General features: G+C 36.7%; 1 protein-coding gene across 1 annotated transcript; it reads right to left on the reverse strand.

Moving 5' to 3' along the window:
• Positions 1-3,438: 3,438 nt before the first annotated feature.
• LOC107784968 (uncharacterized) lies at positions 3,439-18,583 on the reverse strand. Its single transcript, XM_016606175.2, has 14 exons — positions 18,182-18,583; positions 16,078-16,241; positions 15,122-15,225; positions 14,531-14,597; positions 13,289-13,381; positions 13,043-13,207; positions 12,816-12,956; positions 12,641-12,718; positions 11,497-11,609; positions 11,348-11,408; positions 9,832-9,999; positions 4,682-4,783; positions 4,002-4,091; positions 3,439-3,820 (listed from the first exon to the last, which is right to left on the reverse strand). Exons 1-14 carry the CDS (start codon positions 18,459-18,461, stop codon positions 3,758-3,760), a joined length of 1,689 nt encoding a protein of 562 aa, XP_016461661.1. The 5' UTR covers positions 18,462-18,583; the 3' UTR covers positions 3,439-3,757.
• Positions 18,584-20,512: the final 1,929 nt, after the last annotated feature.

Below are 20,512 nucleotides of genomic sequence, written 5' to 3' on the forward strand. Positions count from 1 at the left end.
CATAACCGCTATCTTGTTTTCACTTTCCATGAGTCCAAAGATTTGCAGTCAATTTTCTCCTGAATGTCAATGCCTGACTTTGATTGAAATTGAAGACATCTTTTTTCTTCAACCGCATATCGATGAACTTAAGAGCAAATACATCACAATCAATACTACAAAAGGAACATGAAACAGAAATTGAAGAATAGTTAACACAAGAACAAAAAATATTAAACATAAGATACATGGTAAAACATATGCAAAACACGTACTTGTTACCCTGCAGCGGTGTGTTCATCCACTTAATTTGAAATATTTTTCACAGGACTTTCCCCATAACTTTTATTGTGTGTGCCAAAGTCCAAGCGTCGGAGACAGTGTGGGATCAACCGGGCATAATTTTTGACATGTTCAGGCGCACACTGCTCAGTCTAAACAACTGGAACGTTCCTCTTCAACTTGTTCTTGAACATGTTGATCGCCTTCAAAAGTCGCTTCCTCACGTGTAGCATTTTCATCTGCAATTATGCGATGCATCATGAATAGCATTAATTTCCGATAGATGTTCTAAAGAGTCGTTCATCCTATCATATTGTTGATAGTTCGTCAAATCAAAAGTGTCATCATCCATTCCATTTGATTTGTTGACAATCTTAAACAACTTTTCAAACTTATCATCGAAGTATTCCTAGAAAAAAAATTACTAACAATGATTAATCCGAATAATATTAGCAGGAAAAAAAAAGACTTCTTTATAAATTAGCTTAGCTTTACTTTTTCAAAAATCGCATCCACAAAGCAGATCGCTCATCCCGTTTAAATTGATCAACAACTTCTTTTGAGATCGTGCTTCTTTCTTTTTCTGCATGCCTTTGAACCTCCATCGTTACCCTCTAGTATAGAGACACAGAACAAAAATTTAGATATAAAAGAATGTTGTTGTTCAGCAAATACAGAACACAACTTCAACTATTATAATGTTGAAGTTCATCACAAACAGAACAAAACTTCAGCTCAAAAACATGCTGTAGTTTTACAAAAACACAACTAAAAAACTTCAGCTCAAAACTTACAGAACATATTGTGTCGACTAATTCATTGTCAAACGTCATTGTAGAACGGTAAGAACGACTCTGGGTACGAGATGATTCGCCAATAACAGGAGTTCGATTCTCTTCTTTTGATCGACTCCGACTACGTGGTGATTCGCCAATAACAAGAGTTCGATTCGCTTCTTTTGATCGACTTAGACTACGTGGTGATTCACCAGTTGAAGGAACCGCATTATGTACCTTTGAACGAATCCGGTTGCACGGTAATTGTCCAATTAAATGCATTGAATTCAATTCCTCTTCTGTAGGAATTATATCCAATACCCTAAACGTGTGATATCTCTGTTTAATACAAAAAAGTATATTATGAGAAAAAAAACTAATACGTCAACATATTAACACAAAGACAAAAATAAAAAAATTAACTTATAGCATGATTACTGAAGTAATCCTCATTAAGTTCGTTATATTTAGGCTCTCACACACATACATAACGTAACATCCTAGGAACCTGAGGGGTATCAAGGTACTCATCCTCTCTTAAATACTTCTCCCGAATATTTGGAAAGCGCTCATAGAACCAAGCACATAACGGAAATGGATATCCACCAACTTTATACTCAGTTGAACGAAATTTATTCTGCTTGTCCAAGGCATGTTTCAGTGAGTAAATGAGCTTCTCATAACACACATTAACCCAAGGATATTCAGCACAAGCCTTATCATTTTCAACAATAACTGCATACTCCTCCAGCACAGATGATTCAGTCTTTTTTCAAACAAAATAGACTCCACAACAAGAATTTCCATAAGCTTCACAGCATCTTCATCACTCTCGAATACGTGTCTGAAATTCACAGCATTCTTTGGAATTGCATTCCGAATCATAAAATCTTGAATATCCTTCAAGGTCACACCCTTAGACTTCCCAAAATAGCGCTTCAGAATATTGCTCTCTCGATTAATTGGTTTTTCAACATTATGTGTTGTGATCCCCAAACCGCACATAATGTAAAAATCTTCAAGGGTGGAGGAAACATCATGGCCAAAAATCTTGAAACTAATGGAGTCTCGATCATTGGTGAATATTCGAGAAAAACACAAACAATAAACCAACTTCATGTTGCATTTGAAATTCTCCATAGCCATAATATATCTAAATGTACCATTATTAAGCTTTCCCGTTGTGCAGGAGTCAAGAAACTTTCAATTAAACTCTTCAAATTGTGGTTTCCCTTCTAGTAACCACGACAGTTAAACCAATCTCCAAACTCATAATATTTATCCCCTGGTTTTGTAAGTGGAGCAGCATGGACTAAAGGACATGTGGGTATTATAGGTTGTTTAGGTGTTTTAGGATCTTTAGGTGCATTAGCTGTTTTAGGATCTTTAGGTGCTTTAGGTACATCTGTTCAAAAAAAGTAAAAGATACAAAAAATAACATCAGAACATTATCAAAAAAATTAGTTAAAACTTCATCTCTAAGAAGGCTGAAGTTCACTAGTTACAAAACAAAAACTTCAGCTCCTAGAGCTGAAGTTCACCAGTTACAAAACAAAACATTCAGCAAAAACATGTTGTAGTTTTTACAAAAAATAAAACACAAATTCAACTCCAAAATAATGTTGAAGTTCATAAAAAATATAACAAAAAACACAAAACACGAAACAAAACTTCAGCTCCTAAAACTAAGGTATCATTGAAGTATTATAAACTTCACAGTTTAATAGTATCATCTATTTAACTCTCAAAATTTTTAAAAATTTCGACGTCTCCAAACATTGAAGAATTTAAAATTTTCATCAAAAACACAAACACACATTCAAAAAACCTAAAAACACAATCGTAAAAGTAAAACTATCGCACTAATAAAACTAAACCCTAGGAAACTATTTTATCATAAATACATGACTATCAAAACCAAAACCAGAAATTAAATCGTAAAAATTAATACTAAAATAAAACCCAGAAAGTTAATGCAATGTACCTGTGATTATACGTAATGTTATTGGGGAACAAACAGTTGAAAAATAAAAAACAACGACGAAACCTGTTTGATTTCAGAGAAGAACAAAGCAAAAAACGTGAATAACGGGAGAGACAGAGACAGTAGAGTACTAGCGTATACTTGAAGAGAAAGTAGTCTTTTAATAAAGAAGAGCAAAATAGTCTTTTTAAAAAGCTTTTAACAAAAACACGAGTACGGGTGCAAACAGAAAAACAAAGCGGCTACAAGTTAAAAAGGGGCGATCAAATAGGGCGCCCCATGCAATTTTTACCTAAAGACATAACCAAGTAAATAAAAGTATTTGCTCCCTAAAAACCTAATACCATCTCCACAAACGAATTGCCTGTGAAAAAAATAATAATAACATCCAGTGATATGCCATTTTGAAGCATCTTATTTTTCAAGAACATAGCTTCATTTGGTTTACTGTCTACAAATTAATAGTCTATACAAGGAAGCTCGAAACTGTGCCTCTAGGTAGCCGGCTATGAGAAGTGCATTCGTAACTCAGCAAAAATTTATAAATACGTATTTCACTATCGGAGCAAAAAATGTGTAATTTCTCCCATGGAACGTTGAAAACTTTCTAACCACGACAAACTACAGATCAGTAGGGAGCAACTCATCCAAGGACGATTTTCCTTGAGCCTACAAAACGTAAAGCAAGCTTCAGAATTTGCTGGAGCCTGAAGCTGAAGTTGTCTGGCATCGAGAATCAAGCAGTTTTCACTTTCCGAGATGGAGGACGGCGGAACAGACTGATAAGATCGTCAAGACCCTGTTGAGCAATACCAGTCACATTCAGTTCTCTTTTCTTTCCATTAGATTTTTCCAGTCTTTCTTTTAGCTTCTTTTATTCGTACGGGGTTTCAATGTTGTGCAACAGTAATACAAGGAAGAACACAAAATTAGCAAACCAGAAGGAAGTTATAAGGGATTTAATAAACTAAGAGTCATACCCTGGTGGTGATGACAAGAAAACTGAAAAGTGTAATCAAGTATGATCCGAGAACTAACAGCAAAAGCAAGTCGAATGTCACACTGGCAACCTACAATAAGAAGAAAGTAAGGTGTTAGATTTCTACAGGTAATGAGGAAAATGATTTGCCACAATAAGCTCAAAGGCAAATCAAGTAACATGACTCTAGATTAATAGAGGTGCAAGATGAAACAGAAAGGCCACGTTAGCCAAGAGAGGCCTCAACAAAATAGACCTATCTGTTAAAATTACAATTGGACCTAAACAATTCAACAATGATCAATGATGAAATATATTGTACATTAACAATTTCATCTCTTACAACCGAACCATTCTTTTCCACACTTCTCTATCAAACTAAATATAATACTACATTTTTGAACATTTACTTTTATAAACCATGCAGTTAAAGCAGATTTAATCTATTGGGATGGAATAAGTATATTTTGAGAACATCTTTTTTAATGTCTTCTATGTTTATTGGACATTGCTATAAAGGTAGCTTACGTGGAAATATTGATCTAATTATCAAGACATTTCCTTCATCTACCTTCCGCAGACACCTCCTTGCCTTTTTAACTATTAAATACAAAAACCATTATAGACATGACTACTAGGAAGGTAGTGGCAAGGAGACAGAAGAGGGAGTGGTCTACGCACCTGATATATATGTAACCTGCCACTAATTGAATCGTAAAAAGTAAACACTCCATCTAATGTCTCATGCTGTATATTCACCTCAGCAGTATGATCAGCTAATTCCTGCAAGAGATAGAAAGCACATGTCGTCAAAATGAGAGAAAAAGATATGGCTACCAGAAGGAGCTCAAATTGATATATGCCAATGCCAGAGTTATTTTTTCTTAAATGATTATGAAATGAATATGCCAGTGCCGGAGTAGTATCTCTTTTTCAAATAAATGCCCTCAAACATATTGTAGTAAAACCAAAACCTGCTTGATGACCAATAATCAGAAGCTCAAATGGCAGGTAGCACTTTAACAGGTCATACATGTGTATAAAACCAATAGACCAACTAGTTTGAAACCAAGCAAAACCAGCTCAATTTGGCTGGCCCATCCTCACCTTTTTCAGAACATCCTTATCCCAAAGTTTATTTCGACCAACAGAAAAGCCCTCAAAAAAAGAATTCCTTTTCTGGATAAATAGAAAAGCTTTTAAAAATAATATACCAGAACCAAAATCTGCTTAATGACCAATAGTCAAAATCTTACATCCAGGGGGGACGATAATAGGTCAAACATGTGGATAACACCAATGGACCAACTAGTTCGCGACCAAGCAAAACCAAGTTTGTTAGCCCATCCTCGTCTTTCTTAGATCATCCTTGTCCTATTGGGCTGATTTGTACCAACAGAAAAGTCACCGCAACCAAGTGCTTCAAGCCTAGTTGTGACCTAAACTTCATCTCCGACCATGTTACAAAGGAGAGACATTCAGAAGATAAAGGAGAAGCTCACATGGTTCCACATATATCATTACCAGCAAGAGAACTGATTCTCTGAAAAATCAGAATCCAGTTTCCTTTTCCCGTAAGATTAAACAGTAATAAAATACCCAACACATCCAGTTTTCTCAAACAGCCATTGCTTCCAAATGATAACCAATTTTAACTGATAAACGTTCTAGAAGAAAATTAAATGCATAAGATCTATCTACAAAAGATATTTATATGATACAGTTTAACTTGGCTGAAAGACTAGGAAATGCTATTATAACATTGTTTTAAAAAATTTGAGCTGCTAGAAATTATTATAACACCAGTCAGTCATGTGAAAGATGTCACCGTCTATCTTTTGAATTATTTTTGGTATGAGGGAACTGTTATGAATCAACCCCAGCCCAATAAGGATATCAACACACAAATAGCTATTGGGCCGAGAACAAGCAATAAGGTCAGGCTAATCTAGGATCCGGGTCGAGTAGTGAGCCCAAAAATTATTCTATTAAAAGAGTAGTGGCCGGTGATTTTGAGATTATGCATATTGTTGAGAACTCTGCTCCCCTTTCGTCTCCGTTCTTGTGACTTCTTCCTCTGGACTATCTCTTTATGTTCTCCCTCGGCTCTCTCTATCCTTCTTCTCTGAATCTCCTTCTCAGTTCTAGTTTCTGTTATTGTAATGATTGACTCTTTGAGTTTATGAATTAGACATATCATTTCCCTCGTTTACTTTGTGTTGTGATTCAAGTTCATTACATTGGTGCTTTCATCGATTCGGACTCCAATGGTAGCGGTGATACTAGATAAATTCAGCAACGGCACCCCAGAGAGCTGGGTTTATCAGGCGGAGCGTTACTTCAAATTCCTTGGCTTCTCCGAGGAAGACTGGTTACCTCTTCCTTACTTCTACCTTGAAGGTGAGGCCCTCGCTTGGTTTGATTGGCTATATCGTAACAAATAGTTCTATGATTGGAACCACTTCAAGGAGAAATTGTTTTTGCGATTTCGAAAATGGACCTTAACATATTCCAATAGGAGTGTGGCTGATTCATCCCTGGCTTATCATAGCTACGTTAGCTATGCTACTTTGTGTTCGTCTGAAGCCCAAGTATCTCCCTCACCTGATTTGAGTCATAATTCCAACTTCTATGGGTTAGAATCTACACTCAAAGTTGGAAACTCAGAAGCGAAGCATGTGTTCGATGAAATGTCTACTAGAGTTTTCACCAAAGCCGTGGATGAAACTTCTTTTGTTAAAGCAGCATGGCAAAGCACAGATGCACACGTCTCTATCTCTCACTTTTTAGCTGATTTGAACGATAACCAATCACCTAAGGTGTTCAACGACATGTTACATAGTGGTTGTCCGAAGGTATTCGAAGGGGTGCAATCAGATGCTACAATCGAACTGCCTGATGCTGAAGCTACAATTCCTGAAAGCAGCAAAGTCCAACTGTTCGATGACAGTTCCAATAGAGACATGCCAGAGAGGTACGTTAATACGACTTCTCTTGATCGTGGCTCTAGTGAACGGCAAAATGAATTTGAGGTCTTAGAGGACATGTATCTTGCTGACTTTTTTATGGGACCACAAACTATTGTGAATCTATATCTTGATAAACTTTTTATGGAGAATGGGGATGGGATTTCGATAGGTAAAATGCCTTCGGATGAAACGATACCGGATGTTGAGCATGGAAACACTAGTGGGGCAGTAGAACATGATGAAGGTATTCTATTGGTGGCGAGTGTACCGCATATTGCTTTCTCAATGAAATTCGATAGTACTTATAAGGATTACTCGACCATAGTTGTGGACGATTTCAAGGAAATACCTGAGAAATCAGCTTGTCGTATTGATAACACTTTCACTGATCATCTTTCGAATCAATTTCCATTTAATCCTGGTGTAAATCTCGCCGTGGTCATTGCTCGTGGAATTGCGACGGGTTTTTGTGTAGGAGATCCAGGAATAAGTTTCAACTTCAAGTCTCTAACAGGTTATACAGTGAATGTGGAGCCACTGCAATTGATGGGATCTACTGACATATTTTTATTCTTTGCAAATATTAACTCCATAACTACAGCGTGGGATCCCGGACAAGAATGGTATTCGAATGCCTACATTTTGTACTTTGATTCGATATTGGCTGCAACTGTATCTCCAGCTTTTCATTATTGTTATAATGCTGAAAAAGACCCTTCATTTGACTTAACAGAGTTGGAACCAAGAGACATGGTATTACCTTGAAGACTGAACCTTCTTGTTTTATTGTTTGCGTGCAATACTTGGATAAGGATACTTCAGCGAAATACGTACCCAAGGTTATAACAGAAGCAAGTGGTGAAGTTTTACTCAAGCTAAGATATATTGAGAACGTAGAGGAACTACTTTTGCTGGGCAAGTCTTCCTTACTTGCATATTCTAACTCTAAGAGTAGAGTGTGGGATCTTGGACAACCCTGGTGTGTGAATTCCTACTTATCCAATGGGTTCTCTGTTGTCTATAACTATATTGCATTCACATGTCCTTTAATTGCAGGGGAAGAATATAGTCCAATCTTAGATGAGTATTTTGATGTAAAACATGACATTTTGGTGGCAGATTTCAAACACATATCAGAGTGGGAACACAGTTTTAGTAATGTTCTCGATGATATTCTAGTCAAGTATGAAGCTCTCGAGGGTAACATGGTTGTGGATACATTAAATGAAGTGGAGTTGACTGTTCTATATAGTCAACTCCACTCTGTTCTTAGTACGGTTGTGAAAAACATAGCGAGAGGTGAAAAGGCCCAGTTGACAATGAAGCCACAAGATAGCGTTGGGAAGAGAAGAAAACCAACCTTGAGCTATAGAGGAACAATCTCGCCTACTGTCTTGCCAACAGAAATAAACTTCGGCTTGATCTCATAGAAGACTATCTCAAATGTCAAGCTGACCAGCATATCGCAAGATGGCACAAACCTCATCGAGGAGGGCCATGACGAGGAGAATGGAGATGAGCTTTTTGAGTTTAGGAGAGATGATGAGCAAGTTATTGTTGGGGTAGATAGAGTTGAGATGACAAGAAAGAAAAGTAGAATTAGACATTCCCATGTTACTGATTCATATATTTTTGTTGAGTTGTCCATTCAAATTGTAGTAAACAAGATGAGCTTTCCTCTACTGTCAAGGAAATCAATGCATCCAAGGTTGTGGAATGCACCAAGAGAGTTGCTTTTAGTAGCCAGGAGCTGTTGTATAACTGAGTTGGTTGGACTCTTTTATAACAGAATTACCAACTTTCAGTTGGCATCATTGGGTACCACAATAATTGGACAATTTTAAACATCCCAACAAGCCATGGGGAGCAAATTTATTGTGTGATTGTGGCTGGTTTTGTTCACTTGCTACAAATGTGGAGTTTGATATTAAAAAGAAGGCTTCATTGGCAATCTCCAAGGCTACATCTGGTAGTACTAGTGAGCAGATCAAATACCTTAGTAGTGGTGGAGGCTTTACATATGAACTCTCACGAACATGGGTGGGGGACAAGTAACTTTGTTGAGACTTTTGGCGATGTGGTTATTGCATTTTCCACAGCGTTACTTCAAGCTCCATCAGTGAACGTCACCACTATGATATCATTGTCTTCGAACCTTGAGGACAAGGTTCTTTTTGAGTGGGGGGGAGTACTGTTATGAATCAACCCCAACCCAATAAGGATATCAACACACAAATAGCTATTTGGCTGAGAAGAGCTATTGGGCCGAGAATAAGGAATAAGGTCAGGCTAATTTGGGATCCGGGCTGAGTAGTGAGCCCAAGAACTATTCTATTAAAAGAGTAGTGGCCGGTGATTTTGAGATTATGCATATTGTTGAGAACTATGTTCCCCACTCGTCTCCGTTTTTGTGGCTTCTTCCTCTGGATTATCTCTTTCTGTTCTCCCTCGGCTCTCTCTATCCTTCTTCTCTGAATATCCTTCTTAGTTCTAGTTTCTGTTGTTGTAATGATTGACTCTTTGAGTTTATGAATTAGCCATATCATTTCTCTCGTTTACTTTGTGTTGTGATTCAAGTTCATTACAGGAACTGTATAAATGCATAAAAAGAATGTCCCATTGCCAGTTGATCAGAGTCTGTTCAAACAATTTGGGATATCATCCAGTAAAGCATTCTAAATTCATTCTGTAGTATTGGAAAACTATGAAGAAAGAATATATTCACTATACAACATGACCGAGGCATAAGAGCAATGCATGTTCAACTCTAATCCTGACACCCAGAAACACGAATTGTTGATGCATTTTCAGAAATGAGAAGCAAAGCTTTTTTTTTTTTTTTTTTGCAAAGAACGGTAGTACCTTGTGCAGTGCCATGATGAGTGGGTCATTCTTAGGAAGAAAAGGTGCCACTCGAGCAGTCCTGGACAAAAGGTCCAGCCAAGACCGTACATAGGAAGGATTAACAGCCAAACTACTATTGTCGGAAAATATATTTGTGTTTTTCCCTTCCTGGCCGTATATATGTCTCTGTATACATAGATACTTGTTAGACAGAAAACAACCATATATTTAACAGGATGTAAACAAGGATATTCCTCAACCATGAGATTGCTCACTTCATGAGATAATAAGCAATGGTTCATACTTTAGTTGATACAACAGAAAGTCTACCACAAAATAATAAGGCATGCAAGGCTGCAAAGATGATGTACGTCCACATGCTTTGAGAGTCTAGAAAGATTTACTCTTTTTGGGAAAAATCCTAGAAGATTCTCCTAGAATCCAGAACTAGTTGATCAACTAACACAGTATGTAGCATACTGAAATCATCAGTTCAATATGAGTGAAAACATGCTAAACAGAGATCCTACCACCAAAACTGATCTTCTTACATACAGCTTCTCAAGAACATGAAAAATAGACGAAAGATTGCCACAGCACATGAAAGTTTGTACTCCATATTAATTTCGCCAAAAATAGAACAAAGATAATCCTGAATTAAAATAAGTACTACAAGAAAACCTGATGCATAAGATGCATACCTCTTCTCCTAAACAACTACAAGCAATCCAGGACATTATAGCTCCAAATGTGATAAGAAAGAGAACAAATCAAAATTTTGGGACTCCTAACTTCACTCTTAAAGTTTTATGATTGTACTATTCTGGAACTGTTAGCCTCATCCAAAAGATCTCTAAAAGATACTCTTCAACAGAATCACGTAAAATTCTCATATTGTTCATCTGACTTATTTAAAGAAAAGATGCAAATTAAGCTAAACTGTATTTTGGACAGATGTAATTAGGTCTTGTTGTAATTATGGCTTCCAGCACAAATTTTGTGTTGATGAATATACTGTTACCTTTCTTTTAAAAAAAAAAAAAGATGCAACATCAATAAAATAGTAGATATATTACTTATAAGCTAGCAGATTGCTTCCAGGAATCGACCAAAGCTTAAACGTTATTGTGGAAAACGTGAAGAGACCTTCAATGAGAGTAATTTTGTCAATTAAATGGAGTCATGGAATGATGAGGTAAGCACGGTTCTCTAACTTATCTTGTTTATGTTGAATAAATTATGAGGTTAATGCTGATCATGTAAACAGTATATGCGCAAAACATTAAATGCAATGTATATCTTAACAAAGAGAGAAAGATGTAGATGTGACACGCATTAAAGGTCCCGTGAATGGCCAAATAAGCTTCCGCTTTTCCTTTTTCAAGTTCAAACAGTTAGGTCCCAGTTGTCTATTTCTCAAAAAGTAAGATAATGTCACTTGAAGGTTGCTTGTTTGATGATTTATGAAATCACACTTCTATTATTATTTCATCTTGTTTGGAACAGGTTTGGCGGCAAAGATGTAGATCCTTACTGCTAGACTTTCAGCAACAAGCTTGACACTTCGAATAATTGAGGCTTCACTCACAGAATGTCTGGGAACAGGAAACAAGGATTTCAGCAAATTGCCATCGAAAGAAGTTTGAAAATAGGACATAGAGGCATCAGTAGCAAAGCCACTACCTGTTATCAGACAGACCGCCAGTGCTTTCTAGCAATTCAGGTGCAGTTGAAAGCTCAGAAATTGTTGCTGCAGTAACTCTCAGCCTTGAAAACTGTTCATGCTCCCAGGCTACCTACAGCATTTTAGTAAATTTAGCACACTAAAACTATTACACATGGCATCCTAAGAAAATAAAACAAGTAAAAATGGCATGAGTAACTGAACTTCAACTACAGAACAAAGCTCAATAACTTATTGTTCAGTCAGTGTTAATACTGTTCAATTATTCATTTATTAATGCGAACCTGTAGTATAGTACAAATGAGATGGGAAATCTCAACCCTACCCCCAACATAAGATCAGATAGGAGGTTCCTCCTTCCCAAGAAAGAATGCTGCATAGAATAAACTGTTCCTGGGGTTCCCTTTTCCTTTATGTTGCAGTTTATTTTGCCTATGCCGAAATCTGAGTTTCACAATGACAAATTATTAGCAGCCAAGGATCATCTTTAGCAGCCAAGGCGAAGATGATTGAAGGAGAAAAAGAATATCCAGCACCCACATACTGTTGGCGTTGCCACTAAATTACCAGTTTACTATAAATTGCACTAATAACACCCAATCGACCAGCAAACACCATAGACAATATTGTTAAAATCTGTGACCGTGACCAGACAGATTCTGCCACTGACAAAATCTCATTTTTGAGTACCAGGGCTCTTGTCACAAATGTCACCAGAAATGCAACCAAGCACAAACCTAACCTCAACCAGCAGATCACTATGTAAAACACACTAATGAGTCGCACCATGGCCAAATTGATCAAGTAGGAAAATACTAAGCAAATTTGGTCCAATAGAAATGGCAAACTGTAAGTTTTCACAAAAATAGCCTTACATAATTTAGGTATGTGTCTGATTCAGGGGAAGGGGGAATAATTGCTCGAATTAAGCAGTAGTCAATTTTCTCACACAAAAAGGCATTTACAAAGTTTTTCTTTCACCATGAAAATGAAAATTCCATCACCACATCAGAAAACATTCAATGCCCCAAATACCCTTTTTGCAAAAGAAGTTTCTGAGGCTCTAAAGCTGGTCTAAGGGTCTGCATATAGATGACATCATAGAACAGGCCTGACCAACACAAAAGAAAGATGTGTGCTTACTCGAGGACTGGAGATGTTTATTTTCTTGTGCTTAAGACCAACTTGAAGCCCCGATTCTTCTGCTACACTAGAGAAACCCTACAAATACAGATTTTTAGATTAGAAAGGATTGCGGTAGAAGTAACAAAAAATTGAAATGCTCCAAGGCTCTTTCAGTTGATAGATCATTCAATACCTGAAATATTTGTTGAATGTACGCGTTTTCGGGAGGTTTTGAAACATGAAGATGTAACTCATTGCCCAAGGACCCAAGACTATTCAAGCAAATGGCATAGTCTATACTCTCACGTAGACGTTGGTCAAAACTTCGAAGCCACTGAAGAAAGAAAACTACAGATTGGAAAGACAGAGCAAGATAACTGCAACTTATGCATAGAAAATGTTTGGGAAAGAGTAGTGCACCTTCTGAGTTCCGTTGTAGTTATAAGGCCCACCAGATGTCAATCCGAAAAGTAAATTATATCTACCTCTTGTTTTAGGATTTGAATACAGAACCGAGAACAGCCTAGCTATCTCAAGAAGAGCCACGACACCACTTCCATTGCTATCACTTCCAACTGACAATGCCTGTAGATTTTAACATAGAATAAGTGATAAATGTCATAGTGTATACTGGCAGTTCACAAGTTAACGAAAGTTATTGTTTACCGGTGCAGCCCCAAAGGTGTCGTATGAAGCAACTATGGCAATAGTAGGGAGTTGGCTCGAGTCCCCGTCAAGTTTCAGTCCAGGTAACCATCCCTGAATTCACCCATAAATAATAAATAATAATAAACATCTTAACATACAAATACCAGTTATCAAATTAACTTTATTGATTAACCTAACTTATTAACCAGTGCATATTTTAGATTGTTATAGTAGCTTATTTGAGCAACTCTCCTATAATTCAAGAAAATATCTATGGTAACTAGGAAAAACATTAAAAAATTACTATAAAACAAATTTTGGCTAACCACAACAAGAAAATGAATTCATGGGGTATTTCAAATGATTTTTCAATCAAATAATAAAAAAGAACAATTTAATGATAATATTTATACCTACCGACTACACAGGGTTACAATATTTATAGCAACTTCGGCATGCAAAATGAAGAACCACAAACATTTCCAACTACTAATGCGGTTAGCTTTAGCAACCATAGAAAGAACAACATCTTCTCCACATGACAAAATGAAACAAGCAGAACATGTCCACCTTCTTGCCTAAGTTGACATCAACATGAACCATGTTTATATATTAGTACCCATATACAGTGTAGTTACTACAGGCATAATTTGGACTTCAAAATGTGTATTCATAGTGCTTGGGTAGCAACATATAGCAGGTAGGACATCCAGTAAGGATCAAAAGCCCATTATTGAGGAATAGCTTCATACTTCCTTTCTGGAGCAATGAGCCCGATATAGCAAGTATGCCATCACAAATTGTTTCCATAGTTCTTGGAGAGCAAGAGATAATAGATAGAACGTTCACCCAGATCAGAATTGTTATAATTAAGGCATAGCTCATTTCTTCTCTTCTTCTGGAGTGATAAGCCAGTGATAGTGAGTATGTCATCACTAACAATATCCCCAAGGTCAAGCGAACCAGGGGCTATGAATTAAAATTTGCTACCTGCAACCCCTCTGGAAAAAAAATCCCTCCTCAACCACCTCCTATCCGGTGTAAAACAATAGCTAATAACGTTAAAGCAAAGCAGTAGTTCCTAAACATATAAGAGAAAGTGACCACAATTGATAGCAAAAAGGGGCGATAAATTTTAGCCATCAATAATGTCAATTTTTAGGGCAATAAGAAAGGTTAATGTCAATAGAAAAAACATCAACTTGAACATTCATAGTAAGTCAAATTTATCCAATTTAGAACAAGAAGGTGAACTAGAACCTGAATATTTGCAATGGTGGGAGATGCAATTCTCTTAGGATCTGAGGCAGCAACAACAAGCTTGTATCTGTAGACATGTGATCAGCCGAATCATTGACACGAGGAAATGAAACCAATTTGACAATGACAGAAACAATGTCAAATATCAGATATTCATTCAATTTCATTTACAAATAATATAAATCAAACGAAACTAAATAAATATCTGTGCACGATCAACTAGTTGTTCAACATTCTGATGTGGTTATATTCTTTCTTTTATTTTCTTCTTTTTCTATCTTTTGGTGGACAAGCACGTATACAATAAAGGCATAGAGATAGTAATCAAACTTTTCAGCTCAAATAAAATCTTATTTTGGCAGCAATAAAATATGTTGAATTAGCTGAAGAATAAAGATGAGCAGAAGCATTTAATTTTATGATGGCGACTGCAGATAGTTAAGAAATTTTACAAGCATACTAACAATAGTAAATATTATTCAGACTACAAATCTTTAGGACATCAGTCCAATATTGTCATGTTTTAGTAACTTGTTGTCAGGCGAAAGAGGCAACTTCTATCTCAAAAATAATAGTGAGACATAAACTTACCCGCCTGTAGTAGCAGTTGCAGGTTGACCACTAGCATCATTTCTCTTGACTTCAGCTAGTACAGCATTGATATTATCATCCTCAAAAGCAAAATATACAGGGTACTGGAAGAAAATTTCATATAGTTAAACAATCACCACATTTATGTCATATGCAATAACAAATGTTGAATTTTTTCAACATGAAGAAGATGCAACTAAACCACAAGTGCTATCCAAACGAGAAATCTAGAGAAGATGTACAATAAAAATACTATCCAGAACAAAAACATTGTCCAATGTTTGGGGGAGAACTTACAACAAAATGCAGTGAATTTAATTATATAAAATCACATATAAATGGAGACACAGGTCACATGTATTAAACTACCTCCATCGCAATTCAACTGTTACGCCCCGTAACATTTCGTCAAATTTTAATGCATCTTAAGGTTTATGTAGGCATATAGCTCCATCTAATTATCTCACGTTGTTTGGAATGGACTTTAGAGTTATTTCTTGAAGTGTGGTGTTCTTAATTTAATACAATGGTAACAAAAAAAATTGATTTCACCCAAAGAAAAAAAAACGCTAATGAAAAAAAAAATTATATAAAGACTGATTAAATCAGTTAGTCCAGAAAAAGGAGACGCTGCACAAAGAAAAAATATAATCAAGGAACCAGGAGCAAAAATTAGAGCAGAAAGAAAAAAGATAATCAAGGATGTGTTTGCCTCACAGGGATGTTAGCATGATTAAAGACTGATTAAAATTATTTTTAATTTAAAGACTGATTAAATCAGTAAGCAGAGTAAACCAAACCAAACCAAACAGGCGCCTAGACAAAGGCCAAAGACAGCTCTAGGAACGTGATGAAGGTGCATTATAAATCTCATGCATTTAAGTCACTGAACACTTAACCAGGAGCAAGAATTAGAGCACAAAGAAAAAAGATTATCAAGGATGTGTTTGCCTCACAGGGATGTTAGCATGTATAAGCAACCGCTCCAGCTCAGACACTTTATTCCTCAGAAGGTCAAAATCACCATCATCGCCAGCTGCAGCGTCTACTTTTTCTAGACTAAATTTAGGAGGCAGTAAAAGCAGTAAGCCCCCTAAAAGCTTCCCTTGTCCAATATATCCTGCAATAAAATGGAAAACAGGAAGAGCAAGCCCAATAGACAAGTGAGTGAACTAGAATGTATCAATTATGTTGTACAATGAATTTTTAAATTGAATTTTTGGATTAATTTTTCTTTCTGCAACTGTCAAAATTTAATATGCCCTTTAGCAGAGTTGGCAACCCAACAAACAAAACAATTACTATCAGATCAAGTCAACAACAATCAAGCAGTTGAAAAATGTATATACCAAAAGTATTTTAGCAGACTTATCACTTTAAAAACAAACGCCGAGACAGAGAAAAGAAAGAAAATCTCAAAGTGCAATCGAAGACAATCAATTTACATTAGCAAAAGTCAAGCATTCATGTTTTATGACACTAGAAGTCAATGTCCCAAACAGTGAAAGGAGGGCCCCACTACTGAAAATGCTTGTTTACCATGCAATTCAGCTTTTGAGAATAAACCAGAATCTTAGAATGTTCCTGCCCGTAAATAAATCACTGTAGCAGTCCCAAATCAGTTTGTCCTTTCTTCGAACGATATATTTTTTCTGCATTGTCAACCTACTGATAATTTTCACTGTCATTCCTTAAAATAAAACCTTCTCTGTTTAAGTGTCTACAAGCAAATAGTTGTATAAAATGAACTAAACACATTCCTCAAAATAGTCAATGTATCTAGCTTTTGCCTTGTTTTTTCTTTATTTGTTAAGGGAAAAGATCCAAATTTGCCCTTATACTATTCGAATATGCTCAGTTTTGCCCTCCGCTATACTATTGGTCCATTCATACCCTTTTTTTTTTTGGTAAGTTAATGGATTTCATAGAAGGGATCAAGAAGATGCAAAATTCAGAATTTATAGAGCAAAAGCATAGAAAAAAGACAATGTTAGCTCTATTACAAAAGGTCTAGTCTAAAGTTAAGGAGCTACAAAGTCCAAAAAATCTTCAGGGGACAGATTACTCCAACTACAAGGACTTCTTAAACATCTAGCCTTAAGAATGTAGTTTGGAGTAGTAATGCCTTCAAAGCATCTAGTGTTTCGTTCTGTCCAGACACACTAGGAAATACAACCAGGAATCATCCTCCAAACTGTCCTGATTGATTTCCCAACCCTACATGAACTCCAACTAACCAGGGCATCTTTAACACTCTCAGGCATAACCCAGTTAAGACCAAAAGCTGAGATGAACATGTTCCATACATATGCAACTGCTGTACAATGTAAAAAAAGATGTCCATCAGTCTCTAAGGCATGCTGACACATGTAGCATGTGTTGATTGTGGGGATGCTTCTTCTGCTAAGATTGTCTTGAGTTAGCGAGGCTTCATAGAGGGCTATCCGCTATCCAACTAAAGTTTAACGGAGAGCAAGGTCGTTCAATTTCGGAGGTGATAAAGCCATCAGGAAGATATGATTTATGATCCCTGCAGTATTTTTTGGCTTGTTTGGACGAAAGGAACCACAGCAGTTCTGACAGAATCTCAACTCCAAACCACTCCCCAAAATCTAGATGTGATCTATTTGCTAGAGCACCCTAACCCTGTAAATAGCACTGATCATTTTCCGGACTAATCTTAGCATAGTTTCTTTTGATGAATTGGAGCTAACACAAATTCTCTTTTCTACCTTTTCCACCTTCTTAATACCATTTAATGAAACTTATTACTTCATCAAATAAATGCATCAATTGCTATTAAAAAAATCATAACAATAACTAACGAGCTTCTTGGCTGAACTATGGCTAGTAAATGCAACTTCCGAACACTAAATTCATCTTCAACTTATTACTTCATCAAATAGATGCATCAATTGCTATAAAAAAAAGTCATGACAATAATAAGCGAGCTTCTTAGCTGAACTAAGGTAAGTAAAGTCAATTTCAAAACACTAAATTCATCATCAAAGTTCCTTGTACTGAAAATGCAGATTTCAAGCAGTATATAAAAGCGCGAACCTTTAATGAGATCGAGGTTCAACTCACGAACGGGAAGCATGAGTACAGTGCGAGAGAGATCGACAGAAGCGAAGAGCGAAGAACCGGCGTGGTGATTGAGAGTAGCGAGGCGAGATCCGAACGGGACGCCAGATAGATCGTACTGAACGAGCCGGTAAACGTCGACGACTGTGATGGCATCGCACAGGTCGACGCACGCAACGAGGACTAACACCAATGCGACTACTGGATAGTAGACGGGATCCAATACGGCCGCCGGCCTTCTCTGAGAATTCGCCATTGAAGAATGGCTGCAGAACTCTCTGTGTGTGTGGGTGAGAGGGTTTTGATGGATTGATCTGAAAATATATTAAAGAAGGCAGCGTAGTGTGATGGAGTGTCTGTCTGACACTAGGAAGGGTGAAGTTGACGAAGATAATAGTAAAAGAAAACAAATAAATAATGAATGCATGTAATAAAAATGAAACTATTGGTGGGTGAAAATCATGATTTGAAGTATTTTAAATTATTGTTGGTTTTAAATTAATAATTTATTATATATATATTTAATAAATTTTTAAAATAAATAGTATAAAGTTTAGACAAAAGCTACTAGAATTGGCCGAATTCATATACGATATACTTGCTCCTCCCCTGATCGAAGCTAACGAGTTGTTCCAACGGATACAAAAACAAAAGGAAAAAAATAATGTGCGGGGTGGTAGGGGCAGTGGGGTGGGGTGGGTGTGTGGGGTGCAAAAAAATAAAAAAACAGAAATTTAAAAATTACAAAAAAAAAGGTAAAAAAAACCTTTTTTTGTGCGAGGGGGTGGGGCTGGGGTTTGGCGGGTTGAGTGGTGCAGAAAAAAAACAGAAATTTAAAATTACAAAAAAAAGAGTAAAAATTAATTTTTTTTTTTTAGGGTTGGTGGTGAAGGAAAGAAACTGAAATTTGAAAGAAAAAAAAACCTTTTTAGAGAGAGGGTTGGGATGTGGGGTGGGTTGGTGAGGATGGGGAACTGGTGAGATTATAAGGGTGGCAAGCGGGGCGGGCCTAGATGGTCCGGTTCTAAGTGGGCCCGGGCTTTGTGGGCCGGACTTAAACGGTCCCGGACTTCGTGGGCTTTTGGGTGTAACCAGACCGGGACCACGAACTAATGGTCCCGGGCTATGTGAGTCGGGCCCGGGCCTAAGTGGGCTTTGACTATTTTTAAAAAAAAAATTAATCTAAGGTAATTTCTTGTAAATTATATAGCTTATATATATATATACACACACACACACTCTATATAATTTAGATAATTTACAAGAAATTGCCTTATATAGTATATTGCCTTATATAAGATTGTATATATAGTAGTATAGTATTATAGATATACTAAGTATATAGTATATAAGCTATATTCGAATTTCGATATATATTAAGACGTATATATATATTAAGATGAACTCGGTATCAAAGCTACAAATTAAAGTTTACATTTAATACTTCAAATTAAAGTTCAATGCCTTCAACATAATACTTCAAATTAATCTAACAAACTAAAACATTAAGCATAATACGTCTAATAATTTTAAAATAACACAAATTGTCTCAAATCAACTTAAAATCTTAAATACGAATGTCTGGAGAACGCGCAAGACAACTCTGTATATGCCTCCTTAAATAGCGCGTGTCCTTCAATTTTGGAAGATGAGTGTAGACTCGACCACAGTTCTTGCACTTTATTATGTAAACTTCTTCATTTTCTTCTACCATATTAAAGTGTTCCAAAACAAATGGGCGTCATCTAGAATCACCGGGCATGATTTAACTTGAATTAAGAATTTGAGTTTGAGAAATGAGCGATGAGTGAAGACTTGAATACTTCAATTTGAGTTTGAGAAATGAGAGAGATTGATGATTTTGTGAGAAAAATAAAAGAATGGGGTGGAGGGTATTTATAATTGAAAATAGGGAAAAAGTGTAATTATAAAAAGTCTGGGGTTAAAACAAAGTTGGGGGTGGGTTAAATGGCTATTTTAGAAAGCCCAAACGACTATTTTTGCAGGCCAATGGCCATTTTTTAAATGTTGCAACGACCAAAAAAAATTTTGGATTTTTTTTAAAAAAAAAAGTAGTCGTTGAGCCCGTTTAGGACCGGTTGAACCGGCCCACTTAGGACCCGGTCTCGGGCCCAAACGGTCTCGGGCCTAACGGGCTTCTCAATGAACCGGCCCAACTGAGTCTCAAGCCCCCTGGTCCCGGGCTTAAACGGGTAGGCCCTTTTAGGCCCACTACCTATATGGCTCGCGGGCCTGGGCCGGCCCGCGACTAACTGGCCCACTTGCCACCCTTAGGTGGGAAGGTTG

The sequence above is a fragment of the Nicotiana tabacum genome, chromosome 18, assembly GCF_000715075.1.
Source record: "Nicotiana tabacum cultivar K326 chromosome 18, ASM71507v2, whole genome shotgun sequence".
In the NCBI taxonomy this organism is placed as follows: domain Eukaryota; kingdom Viridiplantae; phylum Streptophyta; class Magnoliopsida; order Solanales; family Solanaceae; genus Nicotiana; species Nicotiana tabacum.